Consider the following 18,177-nt stretch of genomic DNA (forward strand, 5'->3'; position numbering starts at 1 on the left):
ATCATTATCGCACTATTTTAAAGTGGACCAGTGGTGCAATGGGTCAGTGCGTCTGGCTGTCAACCAGAAGGTTGGTGCTTCGAGCCTGTTCAGGGATAACTGTAGGCAGGATTCCTGCATCGCAGGGGATTGGGCCAGATGGCCCTGAGGGTCCCTTCCAACTCTACAATTCTACAATCTATGATTTCCCTGTCACTTTCCTAACTGCAAGCAGTTCAGCTTGATTTTAAACATGGATTTGTTGACCCGTGGTGTTTTAATTGCAGAACGCGCTTGAATCCCTCCCGCAAAATTGCAACTGCTTTGAGCATGGTGGTCACAGGACCTGGGCAGATGATGGCTTCCCTGGTAGCTCACATGGACTTGCAGAGTGGTTCTTGTACGTTTAAGAGTTGCAGAGAAGGCAGAACCAAAGGGTGGAGGTCTGGCCCTTTAGCTACTGTTATTAGACGATGGGGCTTGCGAATTTCCATCTTCCCAGCCCTGAGCAGCATCGTCACATGTGGATTTTTCAGTTGCGGTAGAGTCGGTATGGGAAGAGATAAGTCCCAGCGAAACGTCGGCCTTTGATGCAAGTCTTAGAGCCCTGGGTGGGGCCCTGAAAGACTTACGCAGATGCTTTTCTTTTACAATGTGGTGAACGAGTCTGATCTCTCTTTGCACCTGTAGACCTGGCGCTTTTTCCACACACCAAATTCAAGGCGCCAAGAGGTGCAGCAGCAGAATGCAGCCCTGAGTTATGTTGCCAAGGTGGAGAAAGGGCCTGGGACTGTTCTGCCTCTGAACATTTGCGATTAGGACATCCCCCATCTGTGGTATTATTTCAAAGCTTAGCTTAGGACATGTTCCCCACTGCCACGCACGGATATATTTAGCTGATTCCTTCCCCTCTCCCTTGGGTCTCCATCATTCCAGGCATAGCTCAGACGCAGCCCGGGCCCTCGATAGATGCCACTGCACTGACATATGCTCTCCTTCCCCCTTTCTTTCTGGACCCACCCCTGGCCCTGGTGCGAGTCTCTTCTGACGTACTCTGCCCAAAATGTCACTTGTGGTTCCATAAGGATCTGGGTGATGGCAAGGAACAGCTGCAGCCAACAGCATCTGATGCTCCAGGGTGGCAGCTGGCTCCAAGGGGCTGCCCCCTCCCCTGCCTGCAATGCACTGCCTGCTTGTAAGTTTAAAGGCCCGCCAGGTTCTCGAGAACCTCAACATGGCGCAGACTCGGGCAGTGAACATGAAAGAAAACACAGTATTTGGGGGCAACGATTCATTCTGGAGAAGCAAAGACCTCCTCAGACACTTGGAGTAAATTTCTCCACTGCAGCCTTCCAGCTGTTTTGGGCTACCACTTCCATCAGCTCCAGCCTGCTCGAGGGGGTCATAGTGCTTCCATCATCATAGAAACCTCATAAATTTGGGAAGCATCGCTGCCCATCTTCCATCATTTCCATTGAGGCCCATCCAAGGCCTTTCGCCGCCCCACAAGGGAAAGGGGCACCCCGGAACCTCTTGCAATCTTTTATTGGTGTCTCCGGAAATAAAACAACTGTGCAGGGTTATCCTATTCAGAATGGCATCTGTGGGGAGCTGCCCTCTGCGTTTTTAGCAGCTTTATGGGATTTTTTTTAAAAAAAAACCACACTCTCTAGCCACACAATAACTTATTTAAATATATGTGAATGCAACATTGCCACCTTTTTTTAAAAAACAAAAAGCACAGGAACCAAACAGAAATGAAGAACCAGCAAAGCAAAAAAAGTTGGTCGCGTGACCATCCTTGACACCTCTCCCGGTGACAGAAAGTCCGCTACGGCCTGGTCCTTGGTCCACGCCTGCCCACCCCGTCCCTTGTCCCTTGTCTCCCTACCTTTCGCTGTTGCTTCTCCCAGGCTGGGTCGAGCAGCAGGTCGCGGTCCCAGTCTTCTTCCTGTGCCATGTAGTCCTCCGTCATCATGTATGAGTGGTTGTACTGGACGTGGGTCTCTATGTGTGTGGTTGACATGTTGCCTTCTTCCTTCTTGCGCCCCCTTTCCTCCTTTTCTCTCTCCTCCCTTGCTCTCCCTCACGCTCTGCAGCAGCCCCCTTCCTTCCCTTTTGCTCCCCTCAGCTCCTGTCGGAGGACAAGGTTCCCCCCAAGACTGTTCAGGCTGTGCGGTGGTTGTCTGCCTGCTTTGCAGCTGCACCTGTCAAAACCAGCCCACGTGACCAGTCCTCAATAAGTATTATCAGCCCTGGGAAGGGGGATCAGGTTCCATCTTAAAAAGGCCAAGGGGAGGGGACAGCACACATGTCCCTACCAACCAGATGGGGGTGAAGACAGCTGCTGGCAAGCCAAGGACCCCCCTTTAAAGCACAGCCGGTGGGCTCTTAAAGGAGAAATTGCCCCACCGAGGTGTGGGGGACCCCACGTCCGACACCAGCCTCGCTGGACGCAGAGGAAGGATTGAGGGAAAGGGGGAAACGGTTCCTATTTGGGCCAAATGTGTCCGAGGTTCATGGGGGTGGGGTGGGGTTATTTTGATCGGTTCCTACTGAGATACCAGGAAAGATTCCTTGGATGCCATCTGCTTCAAGAAAAAGTATATGGCCTATGAAGAAAAGGTTTTGTGAGACTCCGTTTTGGGAAGGAAGCAAGGTCAAAACGCTTGGGGTCGTGTTTGGACTAGGACCTGGGGGACCAGGGTTCAAATCCCCACTAAGCCGTGAAGCTTCCTGGGTGACCTTGGGTCAGTCTCTCCCTCCCTCCCTCCCTCCCTCTCTCTCTCTCTCTCTCTCTCTCTCTCTCTCTCTCTGCCTAGGCTGCTTCACAGAGTTGTTACTGGTGTAAAAGAAAAATGAGCAAAATGTTCCTAGATGGACTCCTGTGACCTTGGGTTGTTCCTTGGTTTCCCAAGCACACAATGAAAACTGCACAGTAAAGTCGTTTTCCAGAAGAAAAGGCAATGGGCTCAAGGCTGGAGCCTTTGAGTTTTTCAGTAGTGGAAGAAAGGCACTCTGTGCATAGAATAATAGAACTGTAGAGTTGGAAGGGACCCTGAGTATCAAGTCCAACTCCCCTGCAATGCGGGAATATGCAACTGTCCCATATGAGGATCGAACCTGCAACCTTGGCGCTATCAGCGCTATGCTGTAACCAACAGTGCTATCCAGGCAGAAATGTCCAGATGCAATATCCTTTTCACTGCTGCTTTGCATGTTCCGGGACCGGAGTCCTGGTACTGAAAAGAAGCTTTGCTGAACGTTTGGGATATGAAAAGTGGTCCTGAAAGGCCATTGTATCACCCTTCTTATTTATGTAACTATTCATTAATTGGTTCAGTTTCTAAACCACCCTTCATCAGTTGCAATCCCAGTGCAGCTTATGCTCCGAAATCAATACATTAAAGCAATACCATTCCAGTAATAGCAGTTCTTAACAATTTAAAACTTATATTAAAATATAAGCAAAATGAACAACACAGTCGTGGGCATTATTTCACGTTTGGCTTTCACTACATTAATAAACCTTGTGACGTTAATGTAGCTCAGTCAGTAAGAGCACGAGTCTCTTAATCTCAGGGTTGTGGGTTCGAGACCCACAATGGGCAAAAAGATTCCTGCTTTGCAAGGGGTTGGACTAGATGACCCTCGAGGTCCCTTCCAGCTCTACAATTCCATGTATTTATTTTACCTTATTTTGTGGTCTAGAAATCTCTCAATAAATAAATAAAACAAATTCCCTCCAAAAGCCTGGTTTTAAAAAAGTGCAGCGGCCAAACAATTGTTGTGTGCCACCCCAATCTCTGAGTGGTGCAAGATCCCCGGGGCTCCAGGTGCTTACCCAAATTTCATGTTTCCTTTTGGAATGAGACACAACAGAGGCTGTGACATCTTTATGATACATGATTTATTTACACACATATATGCAACCTGATGGAGGGGTTCATGGCATTAACATCACAAAAGCATCTTATTTCTCATAGAATCATAGAATCATAGAGTTGGAAGAGACCACAAGGGCCTTTGAGTCCAACCCCCTGCCAAGCAGGAAACACCATCAGAGCACTCCTGACATATGGTTGTCAAGCCTCTGCTTAAAGACCTCCAAAGAAGGAGACTCCACCACACTCCTTGGCAGCAAATTCCACTGTCGAACAGCTCTTACTGTCAGGAAGTTCTTCCTAATGTTTAGGTGGAATCTTCTTTCTTGTAGTTTGGATCCATTGCTCCGTGTCCGCTTCTCTGGAGCAGCAGAAAACAACCTTTCTCCCTCCTCTATGTGACATCCTTTTATATATTTGAACATGGCTATCATATCACCCCTTAACCTCCTCTTCTCCAGGCTAAACATGCCCAGCTCCCTTAGCTGTTCCTCATAAGGCATTGTTATAGCCTTATAAGCCGCAGCCTTGGATTCAAACATAAAATTTTAACATTGCTCTCAAACTTTACCCTGACTCTCTCTCCAGCTTGCTGCTTTAATTCACCAGTGCTCCAAACTCTGGCTTTGTCTTCTGACCAAGCTAGTCTCACCTTTTCCTTTGTTTCCCTTAATGGCCCATCTCCCAGGCTATCACCTCAACACAGGAAGCTAACCTGGCTTATATTTCAACCCTTGCTGGGTCCAGGGGTAGAAAGGTCTTGCATGCAGCCTACTTCCTCTCCCCCAAACTCATAGCATAATGAAGAAGCCAGTTGTACTACCAAGGAAAGGGAGTTTCATAGGCAAGGTGCCACCACAGAGAAGGCTCTAGCAGGCTTCACCCAACAAGCTCCTCCTCTGCCAAGCTCAACAAGCTGGGATAAGTAGACTCTTCTTCCAGTATTTGGGTCCTACATCATTTAGGGCCTTGCAAGTTAATGTTGACACCTCCGGTAGCGTATAAGCAATCTCCTTCTGACAGAAGGGCGATAATCCTTTCCACCGTGCTGAAACCAGAACAAATAAGCCCCTCCCTCCCTCAAAATGTAAAAGCGTCACCTCTCCACATTCATCTGCAAGCAATAAGCTCCAAGCGCATTAGCGTGGACGAAATGATTCTGTGTCTCTCACCAGCCCTAATAGCACAGGGCAATGGGAGAACCAGCCTGGGTGACATTTCTAGGGGGCAGGAAAACGGTCCTGCAAAAGTCTCATTCGTCCTCTCCTGTCTGGGATAGGCGATGAACCCACATTTGGGACAGATTCCAAAGAGGTTTAACCTCTTTATACTCTGCTAGCATTTGCATAACCTGGTGAAGCCTCTGTGCTTCAGCAGGGGGCTTGCTCCTCCTGTTACACTGCCGCTATTCTTAGGAGCAGTGGGAAAGTGCTTGTGAGAAGGACAAGAGGCCCAGAGAACATCTCAGGTTTGGGTGCCTGAAAGCAAAGTGACTTTGACCCGTGCCTTGAAAACCCATATCCTGTCCCAGGAAATTTCATTACTTTACCACCTTTCCTTCCAAGGCACTCATCAGAATGCCATACAGAATGCTCCAACTCCCATGTTATCCTCACAACGACCCTGCAAGGTAGGTTAGGCTGAGGGAGAGTGACTGGCCCAACATTTAGTCTTCATGACAGCTGTCACTCAACTAACTGAGCTACAGGACTAAGTGGGGATTTGAGCTGTATTATATCCTCTAAAAGGGACGTGGGTGGCACTGTGGGTTAAACCACTGAGCCTAGGACTTGCTGATCAGAAGGTCGGCGGTTCGAATCCCTGCGACGGGGTGAGCTCCCGTTGCTCGGTCCCAGCTCCTGCCCACCCAGCAGTTTGAAAGCTCGTCAAAGTGCAAGTAGATAAATAGGTACCGCTCCTTAAGGAAGGTAAACGGCGTTTCCGTGTGCTGCTCTGGTTCACCAGAAGCGGCTTAGTCATGCTGGCCACATGACCCGGAAGCTGTATGCCGGCTCCCTTGGCCAATAAAGCGAGATGAGCGCTGCAATCCCAGAGTTGGTCACGACTGGACCTAATGGTCAGGGGTCCCTTTACCTATATCCTCTAAAACAGGGTTTTCCAAAGGTGGGTTTCCAGCAGTTTTTGGACTACAACTCCCATCATCACAGACCTCTGGCTTTGCTAGCTAGGGATGGTGGGAGTTGTAGTCCAAAAACAGCTGGAGACCCACGTTTGTGAAACCCTGCTCTAAAACAACCCTGCAAAGTAGTTGGGCTGAGACAGAGTGGCTGGCTATGGTAAGATTTCAACCTCATCCTCATGTAGCAAGACTCTAACCCTGGGGTTTCCAACGTGGTGCCTGTGGGCGCAGGAATGCTCACATGGAACTCTCATGGTGCCCAGAAGGCTCTTGATGAGAATTACCGTATTTACTCGAGTCTAATGCACCATCAATTCTAATATGCATGCTAATTTTTGCAACGTAATTTGGCAAAAAAGGTGCACATTAGACTTGAGTAAATATGGTAGAGGTTTTAAACATGTTACTTACTTCTGGTTCCTAGGAAGTTGGACTGGCAGGTGCATTTCTCTGCCTTGGAACTACATTTCCCAGCATACACTTGGCTCTCAGCTGTTCAGAATGCACTCAGGCATTTTCCTTAGGGGCCAAAGGAGTTTATAGCGCATTTAGAGTGCTTCTAAGCTAATCAGGGAGGAGACCAGAGAACCCTCTTGTGGCAAAGAGCAGCCATGACGGCTTGTGTGGTTTTTAAGTGGGGAGGGTAGGAATTGAGTGGATTGCTTCTAGTCTACCCTTTTGAGAGCAGCCAGAGAAGAAGAAATACGAAAGAACGAAGAATAAGAAGTGGGGGAGAACAAGAGGAATAGGAAGGAAAGTGGGAGCAGGGAAGGAAGAAAATAATATCAGAACCGGAAATATCCACCCAGTTCTGGGATGAGATTTTTTTTTTAGAAATAACAAAAGTACTGGGGAAAACCCATTCCAGAGTACAAAAAACTAAGAGACCTTAATGGCAGAGTAGTGGTCAGCACATGAACAAAGACTAATTTTACCTTCTGCATTCCAGAATACATTTTCCTTCATATTGATAGCAGCAACTTTCCATCTCCCTCCAGTTCTGCGTTCGCAGGAACTTTACTATTATAGTTTACATTTGAACGATGCCTTTGGGTTGGGAAAGGCGGGGAAGGCCTGGGGCAGGTTGGAATGTTTGATTGGTAATCTTTTACTTCTGGTTAGGAAAAAAGAAGTGAAAATATCTAGCAGCAGTCCAGACAAGCTTTTTTGAAGACCAGAAGCTGAGCATGACACCGGGCTGCATCCCTGTGTTAGAAAGCCTTTCTGTTGCTAGTCTGTCCTTGCAATGGGGGTCACTTGCTGCTCTTGTTCCCCCCCCCCCCAGCCAACTCCAGAAGGCAGCCCCAATTGCAGGAACTGTTGGCTGACCCTGGCCTCAGTTTCCCTTCCTAGGTTGACTCCATCACATCCGTTTTTCGACCAGGGATCATAGGGATCAGCCTCCTGGGCCAGATTTGAGAGTTGAGCAGTCTGCAGCTTGAGGTCATTGTGGCATCTGATGCCAATATCCTTTGCAGCATTCCTGCTGAAGCTGCACCAGAAAGAGCTTCTTTACGGCTCTTTGGACAGCAGGGGGCTCTTGCGGTGGGGTGGAATAAAGCTCCTTTCTCTCCTTCACTTTGTCCTCCCCCCACCCCAGACAGTGAAGGAAGGAAGCCAGAATGTGTTGCTACAGTGAACAGCCTTTGACATCACAGCCCTGAGGTTTATTCTTATTTTTATTTTACTAATTGAATTTATATATTGCCCTATACCCGGAGGTCTCAGGGCGGTTCACCAAAAATATCACAATATATAAAATCCAAACAATAACAATAACCCAATAACACCCCTCCCCCAAAAAGCTTTATTTTAAAAGGGTATAGGATGTCAATCAAGTCAACCAAAGGCCTGGTTAAAAAGGAACGTTTTTGCCTGGTGCCTAAAGGTGTATAATGAATGCACCAGGCGAACTTCCCTGGGGAGAGCATTCCACAGACATGGAGCCACTGCAAGGAAGGCCCCGTTCTCGTGTTGCCACCCTCTGGACATCTCGAGGAGGTGGCACATGAAGGAGGGCCTCAGAAGACGATCTTAGGGTCCGAGTAGGTTCATATGGAAAGAGGCAGTCCTTGAGGTATTGCAATCCTGAGCCTTTTGCACCTGATCTCTCTCCTAGCTCAGGGACACTCGCCAACGCTTTTGCCAGCCTTTGCAAGGATCTCTCCCACTTTAATCTCTGCTTCTCTGCTGAGACTAGGGGGCTGCACAAACCATGCAGGATTAAACCCTGTTCTCCTGTCCATCAGCTGACATCAGTAGGTTTGGGGTTAGGGTTCAGCTTAGGTTGGGGATTAGTGTTAAAACAGCTCAGGACCGCAATAGTTCAAGGACCGCCTCTCCCCATATAAACCCACCCAGACTCTGCATTCAGCACCCAAGGCCTTTCTTCGTGTGCCTCTTCCAAGTGGGGTCCAGAGGGTGGCAACTCGAGAACGGCCCTTCTCTGTAGTGGCTCCCTATTTGTGGAATGCTCTCCCCAGAGAGGCTCGCCTGGTGCTTTCATGATATATCTTTAGGCATCAGGCAAAATCGTTCCTCTTCAACCTGATTAATATTATACAGCCTTTTAAATCTGCTTCTGTGAGGGAGCAGGGGTGATTATTGTTTTGTGCTTTAACTATTTATTTGCACTTTTATCTTGTGCTTGCATCTTGTGAACCGCCGTAAGATCTTCTGGGGTTTGGGTTCAGGTTCATGTTAGGGTTAACATTAATATTGGTGTTGTGGGTGGTGACCGTGCCATTGTTGATTTGGGGTTTAGGGTTAAGGCTGGGGTTGCATGCACCTCCAAACAGCACCGTACCGTGTGTCACAGGTTAACCACAAAGTCTAACTTTTACCTCCACGGTTGGAGGCAGTAATGTTTCTGAATACCAGTTGCTGGAAATTGCAGGAAAACTCAGGCCCTGTTTGTGGGCTTCCCACAGGATGCTGGACTAGATGGGCCATTAGCCTCATCCAGCTGGCCAATTTTATAGATTGTATTTATATCCCACCTTTTTCTCCAAGGAGCCCAAAGTGGAATACAGTGGTACCTCGGGTTAAGTACTTAATTCGTTCCGGAGGTCTGTTCTTAACCTGAAACTGTTCTTAACCTGAAGCACCACTTTAGCTAATGGGGCCTCCTGCTGCCGCCACGCCGCCGGAGCACAATTTCTGTTCTCATCCTGAAGCAAAGTTCTTAACCCAAGGTACTATTTCTGGGTTAGCGGAGTCTGTAACCTGAAGCGTATGTAACCTGAAGCATATGTAACCCAAGGTTCCACTGTACATGGCTCTCCCCTCCCTCATTTAATCCACCACAACAACCCTGCGAGGTAGGTTCGGCTGAGAGTAAGTGACTTGCCCAAGGTCACTCTGAGCTTCAGAGAGGTCTCTCCCAGGTCCTAGTCTGCCACTCTGACCACTACAACACACCTCAGAGTGGTTAACGAAAATGTTTATGAGCGCACACGTGTGTTTTGATCAACAGAAACATATAGACATATAGTTGTAGATTAAAATAAAACCATCTCCTTTTATTTTACATTTCTCTACAATAATTCAAGTGGGACCCAGATCTTTAAAACTCTGCAATAAGAATTTCAACTAGAATTCTCCTTGTTTGCCAGCCTACAACTGAGAACAACACTAGAGAGCTTTTGTTTTTTTGCCAGTCTGGTCAGATCCCTCATCCGTCTCTGTCTTCCAGTCCCTAGCCCTTCTGGGCTCCTTTGGTTTGTTGCTCTTTCCAGGTTCTTCTCATTTTGCGGCATTAGTGCTAAAATGTCTTCATGGGAGGGAAGTAACCCCTGCAGAAAGGAAGAATAACAGGCTCAGTTTCAGCACAGAATAGACAGCTGGCACCTGAAGGTGATGCCAAACATTTAAAGTACATTTAGCACAAACTGCTTGTCTGCAAAGAATCTTGGGAACTGTAGTTTCCCTTCCCTTGCATAGAGCTGCAATTCCCAGCACCCTTAACAAACAAACAAGCCCATTAGCATTGGTAAGGTGGCAGGCAGGGAGGCCAACAGTAGGTGGCGCCACAGTGAATGCCAAGCAGAGCCAACTAATTGGAGGAGGAGGAGGAAGAAGAAGCTGATAGGCAGTGCCAACCCCAGGACTGGTTGTAAGTCAGACTGGTGCAGGCTGCCTGAGTTTGGTGGGGCAGTGAGTGCCCCATTTGCTCTTATGGACCCATCTTCACTTGTTGGACTCTATGACCTCCAAATCCCCTCTAGGACCCTATGCTCTTGCCCAGTTTTGTTCCAATTTGACAGGGCTGGATATGCTCCCAGGGCATTGGCTTCAGAGCAGTAGCAGGGACCCTCTCAGGGTTGGGAAACTCACAGCCGTCTCTCAAACCCCAACAGAGAACCAGGTGATGACGCACTTCCTTTCACCTCCGTGCCAAAACACTCACCGCTGTTGTACTTGCACTGCTTCAGGGCCTCGTTGAAGCCCTCGCACAACGTTAGGTCGCTCTGGTTGGTAGCGCAGTCGAGGAACTGCTTTATCTCGTAGTGGCAGGGGCCAAACTGGGATCCCTGATAGGCTGGCTGAGGCCTGGACTCCTGTAGACAAGGAAAAGAGAGGAGTAAATAACCGCAGGTGAACCTTTCCGAGAAGGGACTTCACCCAGGGGGAAATGGTTTTGCAGACGTAACATCTCCCGATTAACCAAGGACAGCTCTACCAAGCTAATCTTCCAGGCCTTTAATTAAACCCATAGCCAAATGGCTTAGCGTCAAAGTGTCTACTTTTAGCTGGCAAGAGTCATCCCACGGATGTCAAGAGGATGCCAGACTCTCTCCATCTACAATGATGGCCACCACCCCGGGTCCACCTTGCATAAAATAGGTTTATATGCATGCACAGACATTTCTCCCCCATGGCTGCTAGAGAAGTCTTTCTGCTGAGTGTGTGGAATGCATCAATGCTGGGAGGGCAGATGGGTGTGGCTTGGCTGGAATGGTCTCCTGGGCCAAATGGAGAGGCCTAGCAGACAGAAGGGATGCGGGTGGCGCTGTGGGTTAAACCACAGAGCCTAGGACTTGCCAATCAGAAGGTCAGCGGTTCGAATCCCCGCGACGGGGTGAGCTCCCATTGCTTGGTCCCTGCTCCTGCCAACCTAGCAGTTCGAAAGCATGTCAAAGTGCAAGTAGATAAATAGGTACCTCTCCGGTGGGAAGGTAAATGGCGTTTCCGTGCGCTGTTCTGGTTCACCAGAAGCGGCTTAGTCATGCTGGCCACATGACTTGGAAGCTGTACGCTGGCTCCCTCGGCCAATAAAGCGAGATGTGAGCACCAACCCCAGAGTCGGCCACGACCTAATGGTCAGGGGTCCCTTTAACTTTACCTAGCAGACAGAATTAGGCCCATGGCTGGTGGTTCGAACCCACCCAGAGATGTCTGTGAGCAGGATTCTTGCATGGCAGGGGGTTGTTATTGTTGCTGCTGCTGCTGTAATTATTATAATTTACCACCCTTCATCTAAAGATCTCAGGGCATTTCACAAAATAAAATGACCCTTGGGGTACCATCTAACTCTTAGATTCTAGGAACACTCTCCTGAGTCAGATTTTAGATTGTAATCTCCTCAGGGCAGAGATTTATCTTCTTGTATGCTGCATTACAGTGCATAACCATAAGGCATATCAGCAGTTCTCAAAGGGTGTGGTGCACTACACTGGTATGGCAGGAGAGGATGTGAAGTGTGGCAGGAAGATTCAAGAACAATAAAAGAAAATGTAAACATTTCAGGATAGGATAGGATAGGATAGGATAGGATAGGATCAAGACTATTTTGGGGGGATATACAACCAGTAACAGCATCCACAACTCTCTTCAAGAGCACTGGCTATTCTTCTACAGTTCTCCACAGCATGTTGTTGTGAACAGGGATTTTCAACTCTGTCAAATATGAAAGATCAGAAGAGAGAAAGGCTTCTCTCTGTTGAGGAGGAGGCGAGTTTGTTCATCTCAAATTGGACCCAATATAAATGAGACAAAGCAAGCTCATGCCTCTCATCGAGTTTGTACACATACTCAAAGTACATATGTAAGAAGTGTGTTTATAATTATATTCTGGGAATGATTCCTGTTCTCGTGTAGCTGCATTGTTTTGTACTTTCCAGATGCCCCATGATCAGATCTTAAAGTGGTTGTGTTTGATTATTTCTTGTCAGTAAAAAAATTGGTGCAGCACAAACAATTTTTTTATCCTGAAAGTGTGGGCACAGAGGAAAGCTTGAGAACCACCGATATAGATGAAGAAGAACGAACCCACAGAAAATTGCACTGTTGTGCATCTAGAAGGCTAGCAGTCATTCCTGCACCTTAGCGACACACACACACACACACACACACACACACACACACACACAGAGCAACTTGGAAATTACAGCCTCACCTGGACAGCACCGCTGGCTGGCTTGGCCGGCTCAGAGCTGCTCCCTCCGCTGAAGGCCCCGGTGAGTGCGCCGCCAACCACATGACCCACTGCAGAGCCGACAGCCACACCTGCCGCGGTCGTAGCCATCTGGGCCATTAAGCCAGGCTGCTGGGGCTGAGCTGGAGCAGCCATTGCCGAAGGAGGAGGGTGAGCTGGGGGGTGGGCATGAGATGGCGCTGGGCTGCTGAGAGAAACAGAGGAGGAAAGAAAAGAACCAATGGAAACTTGGTTGAGGGTTTGCAAACAGAGCGGTCTTCTCCAACCTGACGGACTACGACCCCCACCAAACCCATGCAGTGCATCATGTTATAAATTTCTGTCAGGTCTATCAAGCGGGGCCATTACAGTAAACTTTTAGATGGATCACAGCCCGCTGGGGAGTGGCAAGAAGAAGGAGAAGGAGAAGAAGAAGAAGAAGAAGAAGAAGAAGAAGAAGAAGAAGAAGAAGGGGAGGAGGAGGAGGAGGAGCAGCAGCAGCAGCAGCAGCAGCAGCAGCAGCTTGGATTTGATATCCCGCTTTATCACTACCCGAAGGAGTCTCAAAGCGGCTAACATTCTCCTTTCCCTTCCTCCCCCACAACAAACACTCTGTGAGGTGAGTGGGGCTGAGAGACTTCAGAGAAGTGTGACTGGCCCAAGGTCACCCGGCAGCTGCATGTGGAGGAGCGGGGAAGCGAACCCAGTTCCCCAGATTACGAGTCCACCGCTCTTAACCACTACACCACACTGGCTCTCCAGTGGGTTGCATCAAATGGGAGGAATTTGATGTCACACTAAGGAGACTGCTCCATCAACGCAAACGTGACACAACCATCTCTTGCCCCCCCCCATGCCATTCTGTGGGTTCTCTCAACCAGAGTTCAAAATTTGCCAGGCGCATTTTGCACCTGTCTGCCGGCCACTTGCGACCAAGTCAGCATGCCCGGGCACCAGGATGACAACATCTGGCGTCTCCACCATCTGGAGGTGCATGCCTGGAGATCCTTGGATCTGGATTGTGTTCACACGCTAGTGACATATCCTGTGGAATTCGACCCATCACATTTTATCTGCACAATCAGAATGAATTTCAGGAACCACCAAAAAGTCGTATTGAAAAATGGAAACTAGGCATTCCGTTTTGGCGACTGTAACTCTGGTCAAAGAGGCCATTTGGCACCTAGCTTATATATCTGAGTTTCTAACACTGCTCTCAACTGCCCCCTGAGTCAATTTTGTGGAGCAGACAGGGGGAAGCCCCATTGTGCTGGCAAAAGCCCTTGTGTTCAAATCCTTGTGGGTTCCTGCTGTCACAACTGGCTAGCTAAATCTGGCACAACTTTTGGTTTACTTCTGACCTACCAGGGAGCAGAGTTCACTTTCTTTCAAAACAATCTAAACACGAGACTGACGTTAACACAACCAGCAATTCCAAAAGGTCACCTTGGGATGCTTGGCGATCTCTGCCATCAAGTGAAACAGCAAGTAAATACAACTCATAGATTTGTATCCAGAACTTTCTAGTCCTCCCTCTTCCTCATCCCAAATCCTTGTATGGTGTTTATGTATTGGCAGTATCTCTGGCCCGCTCTCTAGTGAATATTTTTAGTCTGCAAACCTGGAGAGCTGCTGCCAGCCAGTGTAGGCAACACAGTGGTACCTCAGGTTAAGTACTTAATTCGTTCTGGAGGTCCGTTCTTAACTTGAAACTGTTCTTAACCTGAGGTACCACTTTAGCTAATGGGGCCTCCTGCTGCTGCGCTGCCGGAGCACAATTTCTGTTCTCATCCTGAAGCAAAGTTCTTAACCCGAGGTACTATTTCTGGGTTAGTGGAGTCTCTAACCTGAAGCATATGTACCCTGAAGCATATATAACTCGAGGTACCACTGTACTGAGCAAGATGGACCAATTGTCTGACTCTATATTAGTCAGCTTCCTGTCTTCCAACCTCAAGCTATCTTAACACCTCCACGAGGCAACAAGTTCAATGCTGGAAATTGATGGGGGAAATCGAAAACCGGGGCGGGGGGGGGATGTTTCCCAGGAAACCATTGAACTGATTGCTGCTGACTTTACCAGGGAAGGGAGAGATTATAGAAACACAGCCTTAGAATGTTCCAGAAAAGAGCACCTTACAAACACACACCATAAAACTGAAACAGCCACATTTTTAGAAAGGAAGAAATATAGCACCCTTACTACCAATATGATTTTGCAGTTTAAGACTTCCATACAGCCTTTTCTCATTCTAAAAAGTGGAATCTCATTATTTTAACCAGGCCTGATCTCACTGGTAGTCTTCAAATCTACGAACAAACCAACAACCTTCAGCTACCCACGCTCTAAATCAGTGATGCACCACAGAACCTTCTAGGTGTTGGTTCCTAATTTGAGGATTGCCCTCCCTGCTGAGATGCATCTGTTACCCTCCTTGTTATCTCTCAGGAAAACATTCTTGTTTTCCTAGGCATTTGATGGCTGAAAGATACTGTTCCTAAGTGACCTTGAAATTATTACTATTTTTTACCAACCCTTCACTCTTAAGTCCTGGGACAGGTTACAATCCAGCTAAAAACTCAAATCGGTAGAGCATGAGACTCTTAATCTCAGGGTCACGGGTTCGAGACGCACAAAGGACAAAAGAGGGTTGGACTAAATGACCCTCATGGTCCCTTCCAACTCTACGATTCTGTGAACTTACAATCACGGGAATAAAGTGGGTCCTTTTATAAGGCGGGGGTCCTGCTTAGTGGTAAGTGTGACAGTTTTTTATTTCTATTTTAGTTTTCACTGCTACCGTTTAGTGTCTGCTGCCTTGGGCATCTCTGGGAGGAAGGGCGGAAGAGAAATTAAAATTAACAACCTCCTCTCCAATGATTATTTTTTTTTGGAAAATGTGAATCGGGAGCCACCCCAAACTTCCCCACCTATTTCCAGTGTCAGAACTCTGTGTTTCTGACCAACAAAAGAGTCTGGTGTGGTGGTTAGAGAGACAGTCTGAGGCTAGGGAAAACGGACATGAAGCTCATTGCATGACCATGGCTGGGCCAGCTGTTCTCTCTTAACCTTGCCTACCTAACAGGGTTGTTGTGAGACAAAAACTGAAGGGAGTGAAGAGAGGTCACCTTGAGGTCCTTTGAGAAACGACAGGATATAAACGCAATAACCTAAATACATAAAGAAATGTGCGTGTACAGATAGGTTTTTCTTTCCTCCTGGTATGAGGCAGGGGTTGATAGGGTTTTTTCCAGGACAGAGGGAGGGCGTAACCTCAATAAACCTCGGGTCCTTGCAACTGCTCCTTTGAAAACTAAGCCTTTCTTATTTAAAGGTGACACTGCCAACCTCGCTGCTTAGACACTGCCCCCGTACCTGGCCACAGTAGACCGGGCTCCCACGCTCCTGCTGCCCCTGGGCATGTTGATCCTGGGTCTATCTGCACCAGCGCTGCTCCTGACTGCCGGCCGGCCTCCTCCTCCCGCTGCTGCTGCAAGACACTCCGAGTCTCCTTGAACTCGATCGTTGCGCAGCTAGTTTCAAGAATGGAACCCACGTGGTTCAGCATCAATCATTAGAATTAGAACGTTCGCTCTGAGCAGGCGCAAAGCCGCGCAGCCAATGAAGTCTCTGCCCTCTTCCTGCCTGCCGACGCTAGTTTGGAGACACTTTCCCCCGCCCATTCACAGACACCTTTCCTCCCCCTCCTCATAGAGCTATAAATCGTAGAGGCGCAGCAACGCCGTCTATTGACGGAGCTTCCTAGTTCCTTTTGACGATTAGGTAGATATATTGTAAATTTGTTTTGAACCTGGAGGTTCTCTTTACCTATCATATCTAACAACTGCTGGCGACGCTCTGTCAGTGTCTCTAGCCCACTTTTAAAAGCTATCCAAGCCAAGGCAATGAAGCCCACAATACACAGTCAAAAGATAAAGAACCCCAGTTGTTTGTTGGACTTGTTGTTATTGTTTAGTCATGTCCGACTCTTCGTGACCCCATGGACCAGAGCACGTCAGGCACTCCTGTCTTCCACTGCCTCCCACAGTTTGGTCAAACTCATGCTGGTAGCTTCGAGATCACTGTCCAACCATCTCGTCCTCTGTTGTCCTCTTCTCCTTGTGCCCTCAATCTTTCCCAACATCAGGGTCTTTTCCAGGGAGTCTTCTCTTCTCATGAGGTGGCCAAAGTATTGGAGCCTCAGCTTCACGATCTGTCCTTCCAGTGAGCACTCAGGGCTGATTTCCTTAAGAATAGATAGGTTTGATCTTCTTGCAGTCCATGGGACTCTCAAGAGTCTCCTCCAGCACCATAATTCAAAAGCATCAATTCTTTGGCCATCAGCCTTCTTTATGGTCCAGCTCTCACTTCCATACATCACTACTGGGAAAACCATAGCTTTTACTATACGGACCTTTGTTGGCAAGCTGGTGTCTCTACTTTTTAAGATGCTGTCTAGGTTTGTCATTGCTTTTACAACTCCCATAATCCCTGGCCGTTAGCTATGCTGGCGAGGATTGATGGGTGATGGGAGTCAGCCTCTCCATGTGTGCATTATCTGGATCACCTCACCCTAATAGCTGTGCAGTTTAATTGTCTTCCAATGATTAGAGGGAGGGGTGAAATATCTGCTTGCTTTCTCTGTATCATGCATAATTCGAGTGTCTTTGACTTAAGAAAACCATACAATAGAGCACAGTGGTTTTCCCGTTACTGGGAGCAGGGTGCGTGGGAAGACACAAAAGACAGAGCGGCTTGTGTTCAGGTGATTGTCACGTTGTCCTGACTACTCTAGCTGAACGATGGAGGTACTGCATAATAGCAAAAACAAAACAAACAGATGGCACTCCTCGCTCTGTGTGTGTGTTTGTATGGTACCAAGGTTGCTGGTAACCATTATGCAACTGGCAAGTGACTCAGAGAAGGTAGCCTTCATTTTCCTCCACATAATAATAATAATAATAATAATAATAATAATAATAATAATAATTTATTATTTGTACCCCGCCCATCTGGCTGGGTTTCCCCAGCCACTCTGGGCGGCTTCCAACAAGGATGAAAAATACACTAAGGGCTTGGGTGGGTGTGTATTTCAGTGAAAAATAATAATACCAAAGTCCACCAGCCTAGGAACATCTTTCCTGAGTTTTCCTTTGCATCCAGCTTCCCCTTGTACAGCTGAATCTTAACACACACAGGTGGGACCTGCAACATGATGTTGCAGCATAGAACGCTATTGGGTGTTTCAGCCTCTCAGCCATTTATTTCCAAAACGTTGTAGCTCCATTCCCAGGGCTAAGGATGAGCAAATATGTAAACTTTTGTTCATGTGTTTCTAATTTTTACAATTTTAAGTTCAGCTCTCCACATTTCCATATCAGTTTGTGAATTAAAAAAACAACCCTCATGAAAATTGATTAGCATTTTACTGTATCTCCTAATATACTCATTTATTTTCCCCAATATAAGCCATTTTTGTGTGCTATTGTCCCTAATAACTGCCAGTGATGCGTGGATGGATTTATCCATATCAATCTAAATACATTCTCCAACAGTGGCTGGAAATATGCCTATGAAGCTGGGAAGAGAAGATGGCTGCAGCCTCTTCTCCACATCTGGTTGTACTGAGGTAAGCTGCCATGGCAAATGGAGGTTCCATTAAACTAGCAGAGCCTAAGGCTGGATCTACACTGATCTGTAAAACGCGGTTTTAAAAAAAAAGTTACATTGCTCTCAAATGCAATTTCCCATTGACATG

The 18,177-nt window shown here is 47.6% G+C and overlaps 2 protein-coding genes across 3 annotated transcripts in view; both read right to left on the reverse strand.

Annotated features, from left to right (window-relative positions):
• The window catches only part of ACTN3 (actinin alpha 3), a 45,147-nt gene extending 42,951 nt beyond the window's left edge, over window positions 1-2,196 (reverse strand). Inside the window, exon 1 of the mRNA XM_081841783.1 lies at window positions 1,871-2,196. Within this exon, the coding sequence (XP_081697909.1) occupies window positions 1,871-2,005 (135 nt within the window). The 5' untranslated portion in view covers window positions 2,006-2,196. The remainder of the gene's footprint in view (window positions 1-1,870) is intronic.
• A 7,300-nt stretch (window positions 2,197-9,496) lies between these two features.
• Window positions 9,497-15,983, reverse strand: CHCHD10 (coiled-coil-helix-coiled-coil-helix domain containing 10). 2 transcript variants are annotated; one of them, XM_081842170.1, is made up of 4 exons: window positions 15,795-15,983; window positions 12,401-12,623; window positions 10,412-10,562; window positions 9,497-9,797 (listed from the first exon to the last, which is right to left on the reverse strand). In XM_081842170.1, exons 1-4 carry the CDS (start codon window positions 15,839-15,841, stop codon window positions 9,778-9,780), a joined length of 441 nt encoding a protein of 146 aa, XP_081698296.1. In that variant the 5' UTR covers window positions 15,842-15,983; the 3' UTR covers window positions 9,497-9,777. The 2 variants fall into 2 exon arrangements, with proteins under 2 accessions (XP_081698296.1, XP_081698295.1); XM_081842169.1 differs by having other exon boundaries at window positions 12,401-12,626; window positions 15,795-15,982.
• Between the last annotated feature and the right edge of the window lie 2,194 nt (window positions 15,984-18,177).

Source organism: Podarcis erhardii (assembly GCF_964252035.2).
Source record: "Podarcis erhardii genome assembly, chromosome: 15".
In the NCBI taxonomy this organism is placed as follows: Eukaryota; Metazoa; Chordata; class Lepidosauria; order Squamata; family Lacertidae; genus Podarcis; species Podarcis erhardii.

Bases quoted from the DNA above. Each gene is read 5' to 3' on its own strand.
- CHCHD10 (XM_081842169.1), bottom strand. From the start codon at position 15,841: ATGCCCAGGGGCAGCAGGAGCGTGGGAGCCCGGTCTACTGTGGCCAG. The intron at 10,563-12,400 runs GTGAGGCTGTAA...CCTTGTCTACAG, and splicing joins CAGCCAGCGGTGCTGTCCAG to GAGTCCAGGCCTCAGCCAGC. The intron at 9,798-10,411 runs GTGAGTGTTTTG...TCCTTTCTGCAG, and splicing joins GCAGTGCAAGTACAACAGCG to GGGTTACTTCCCTCCCATGA.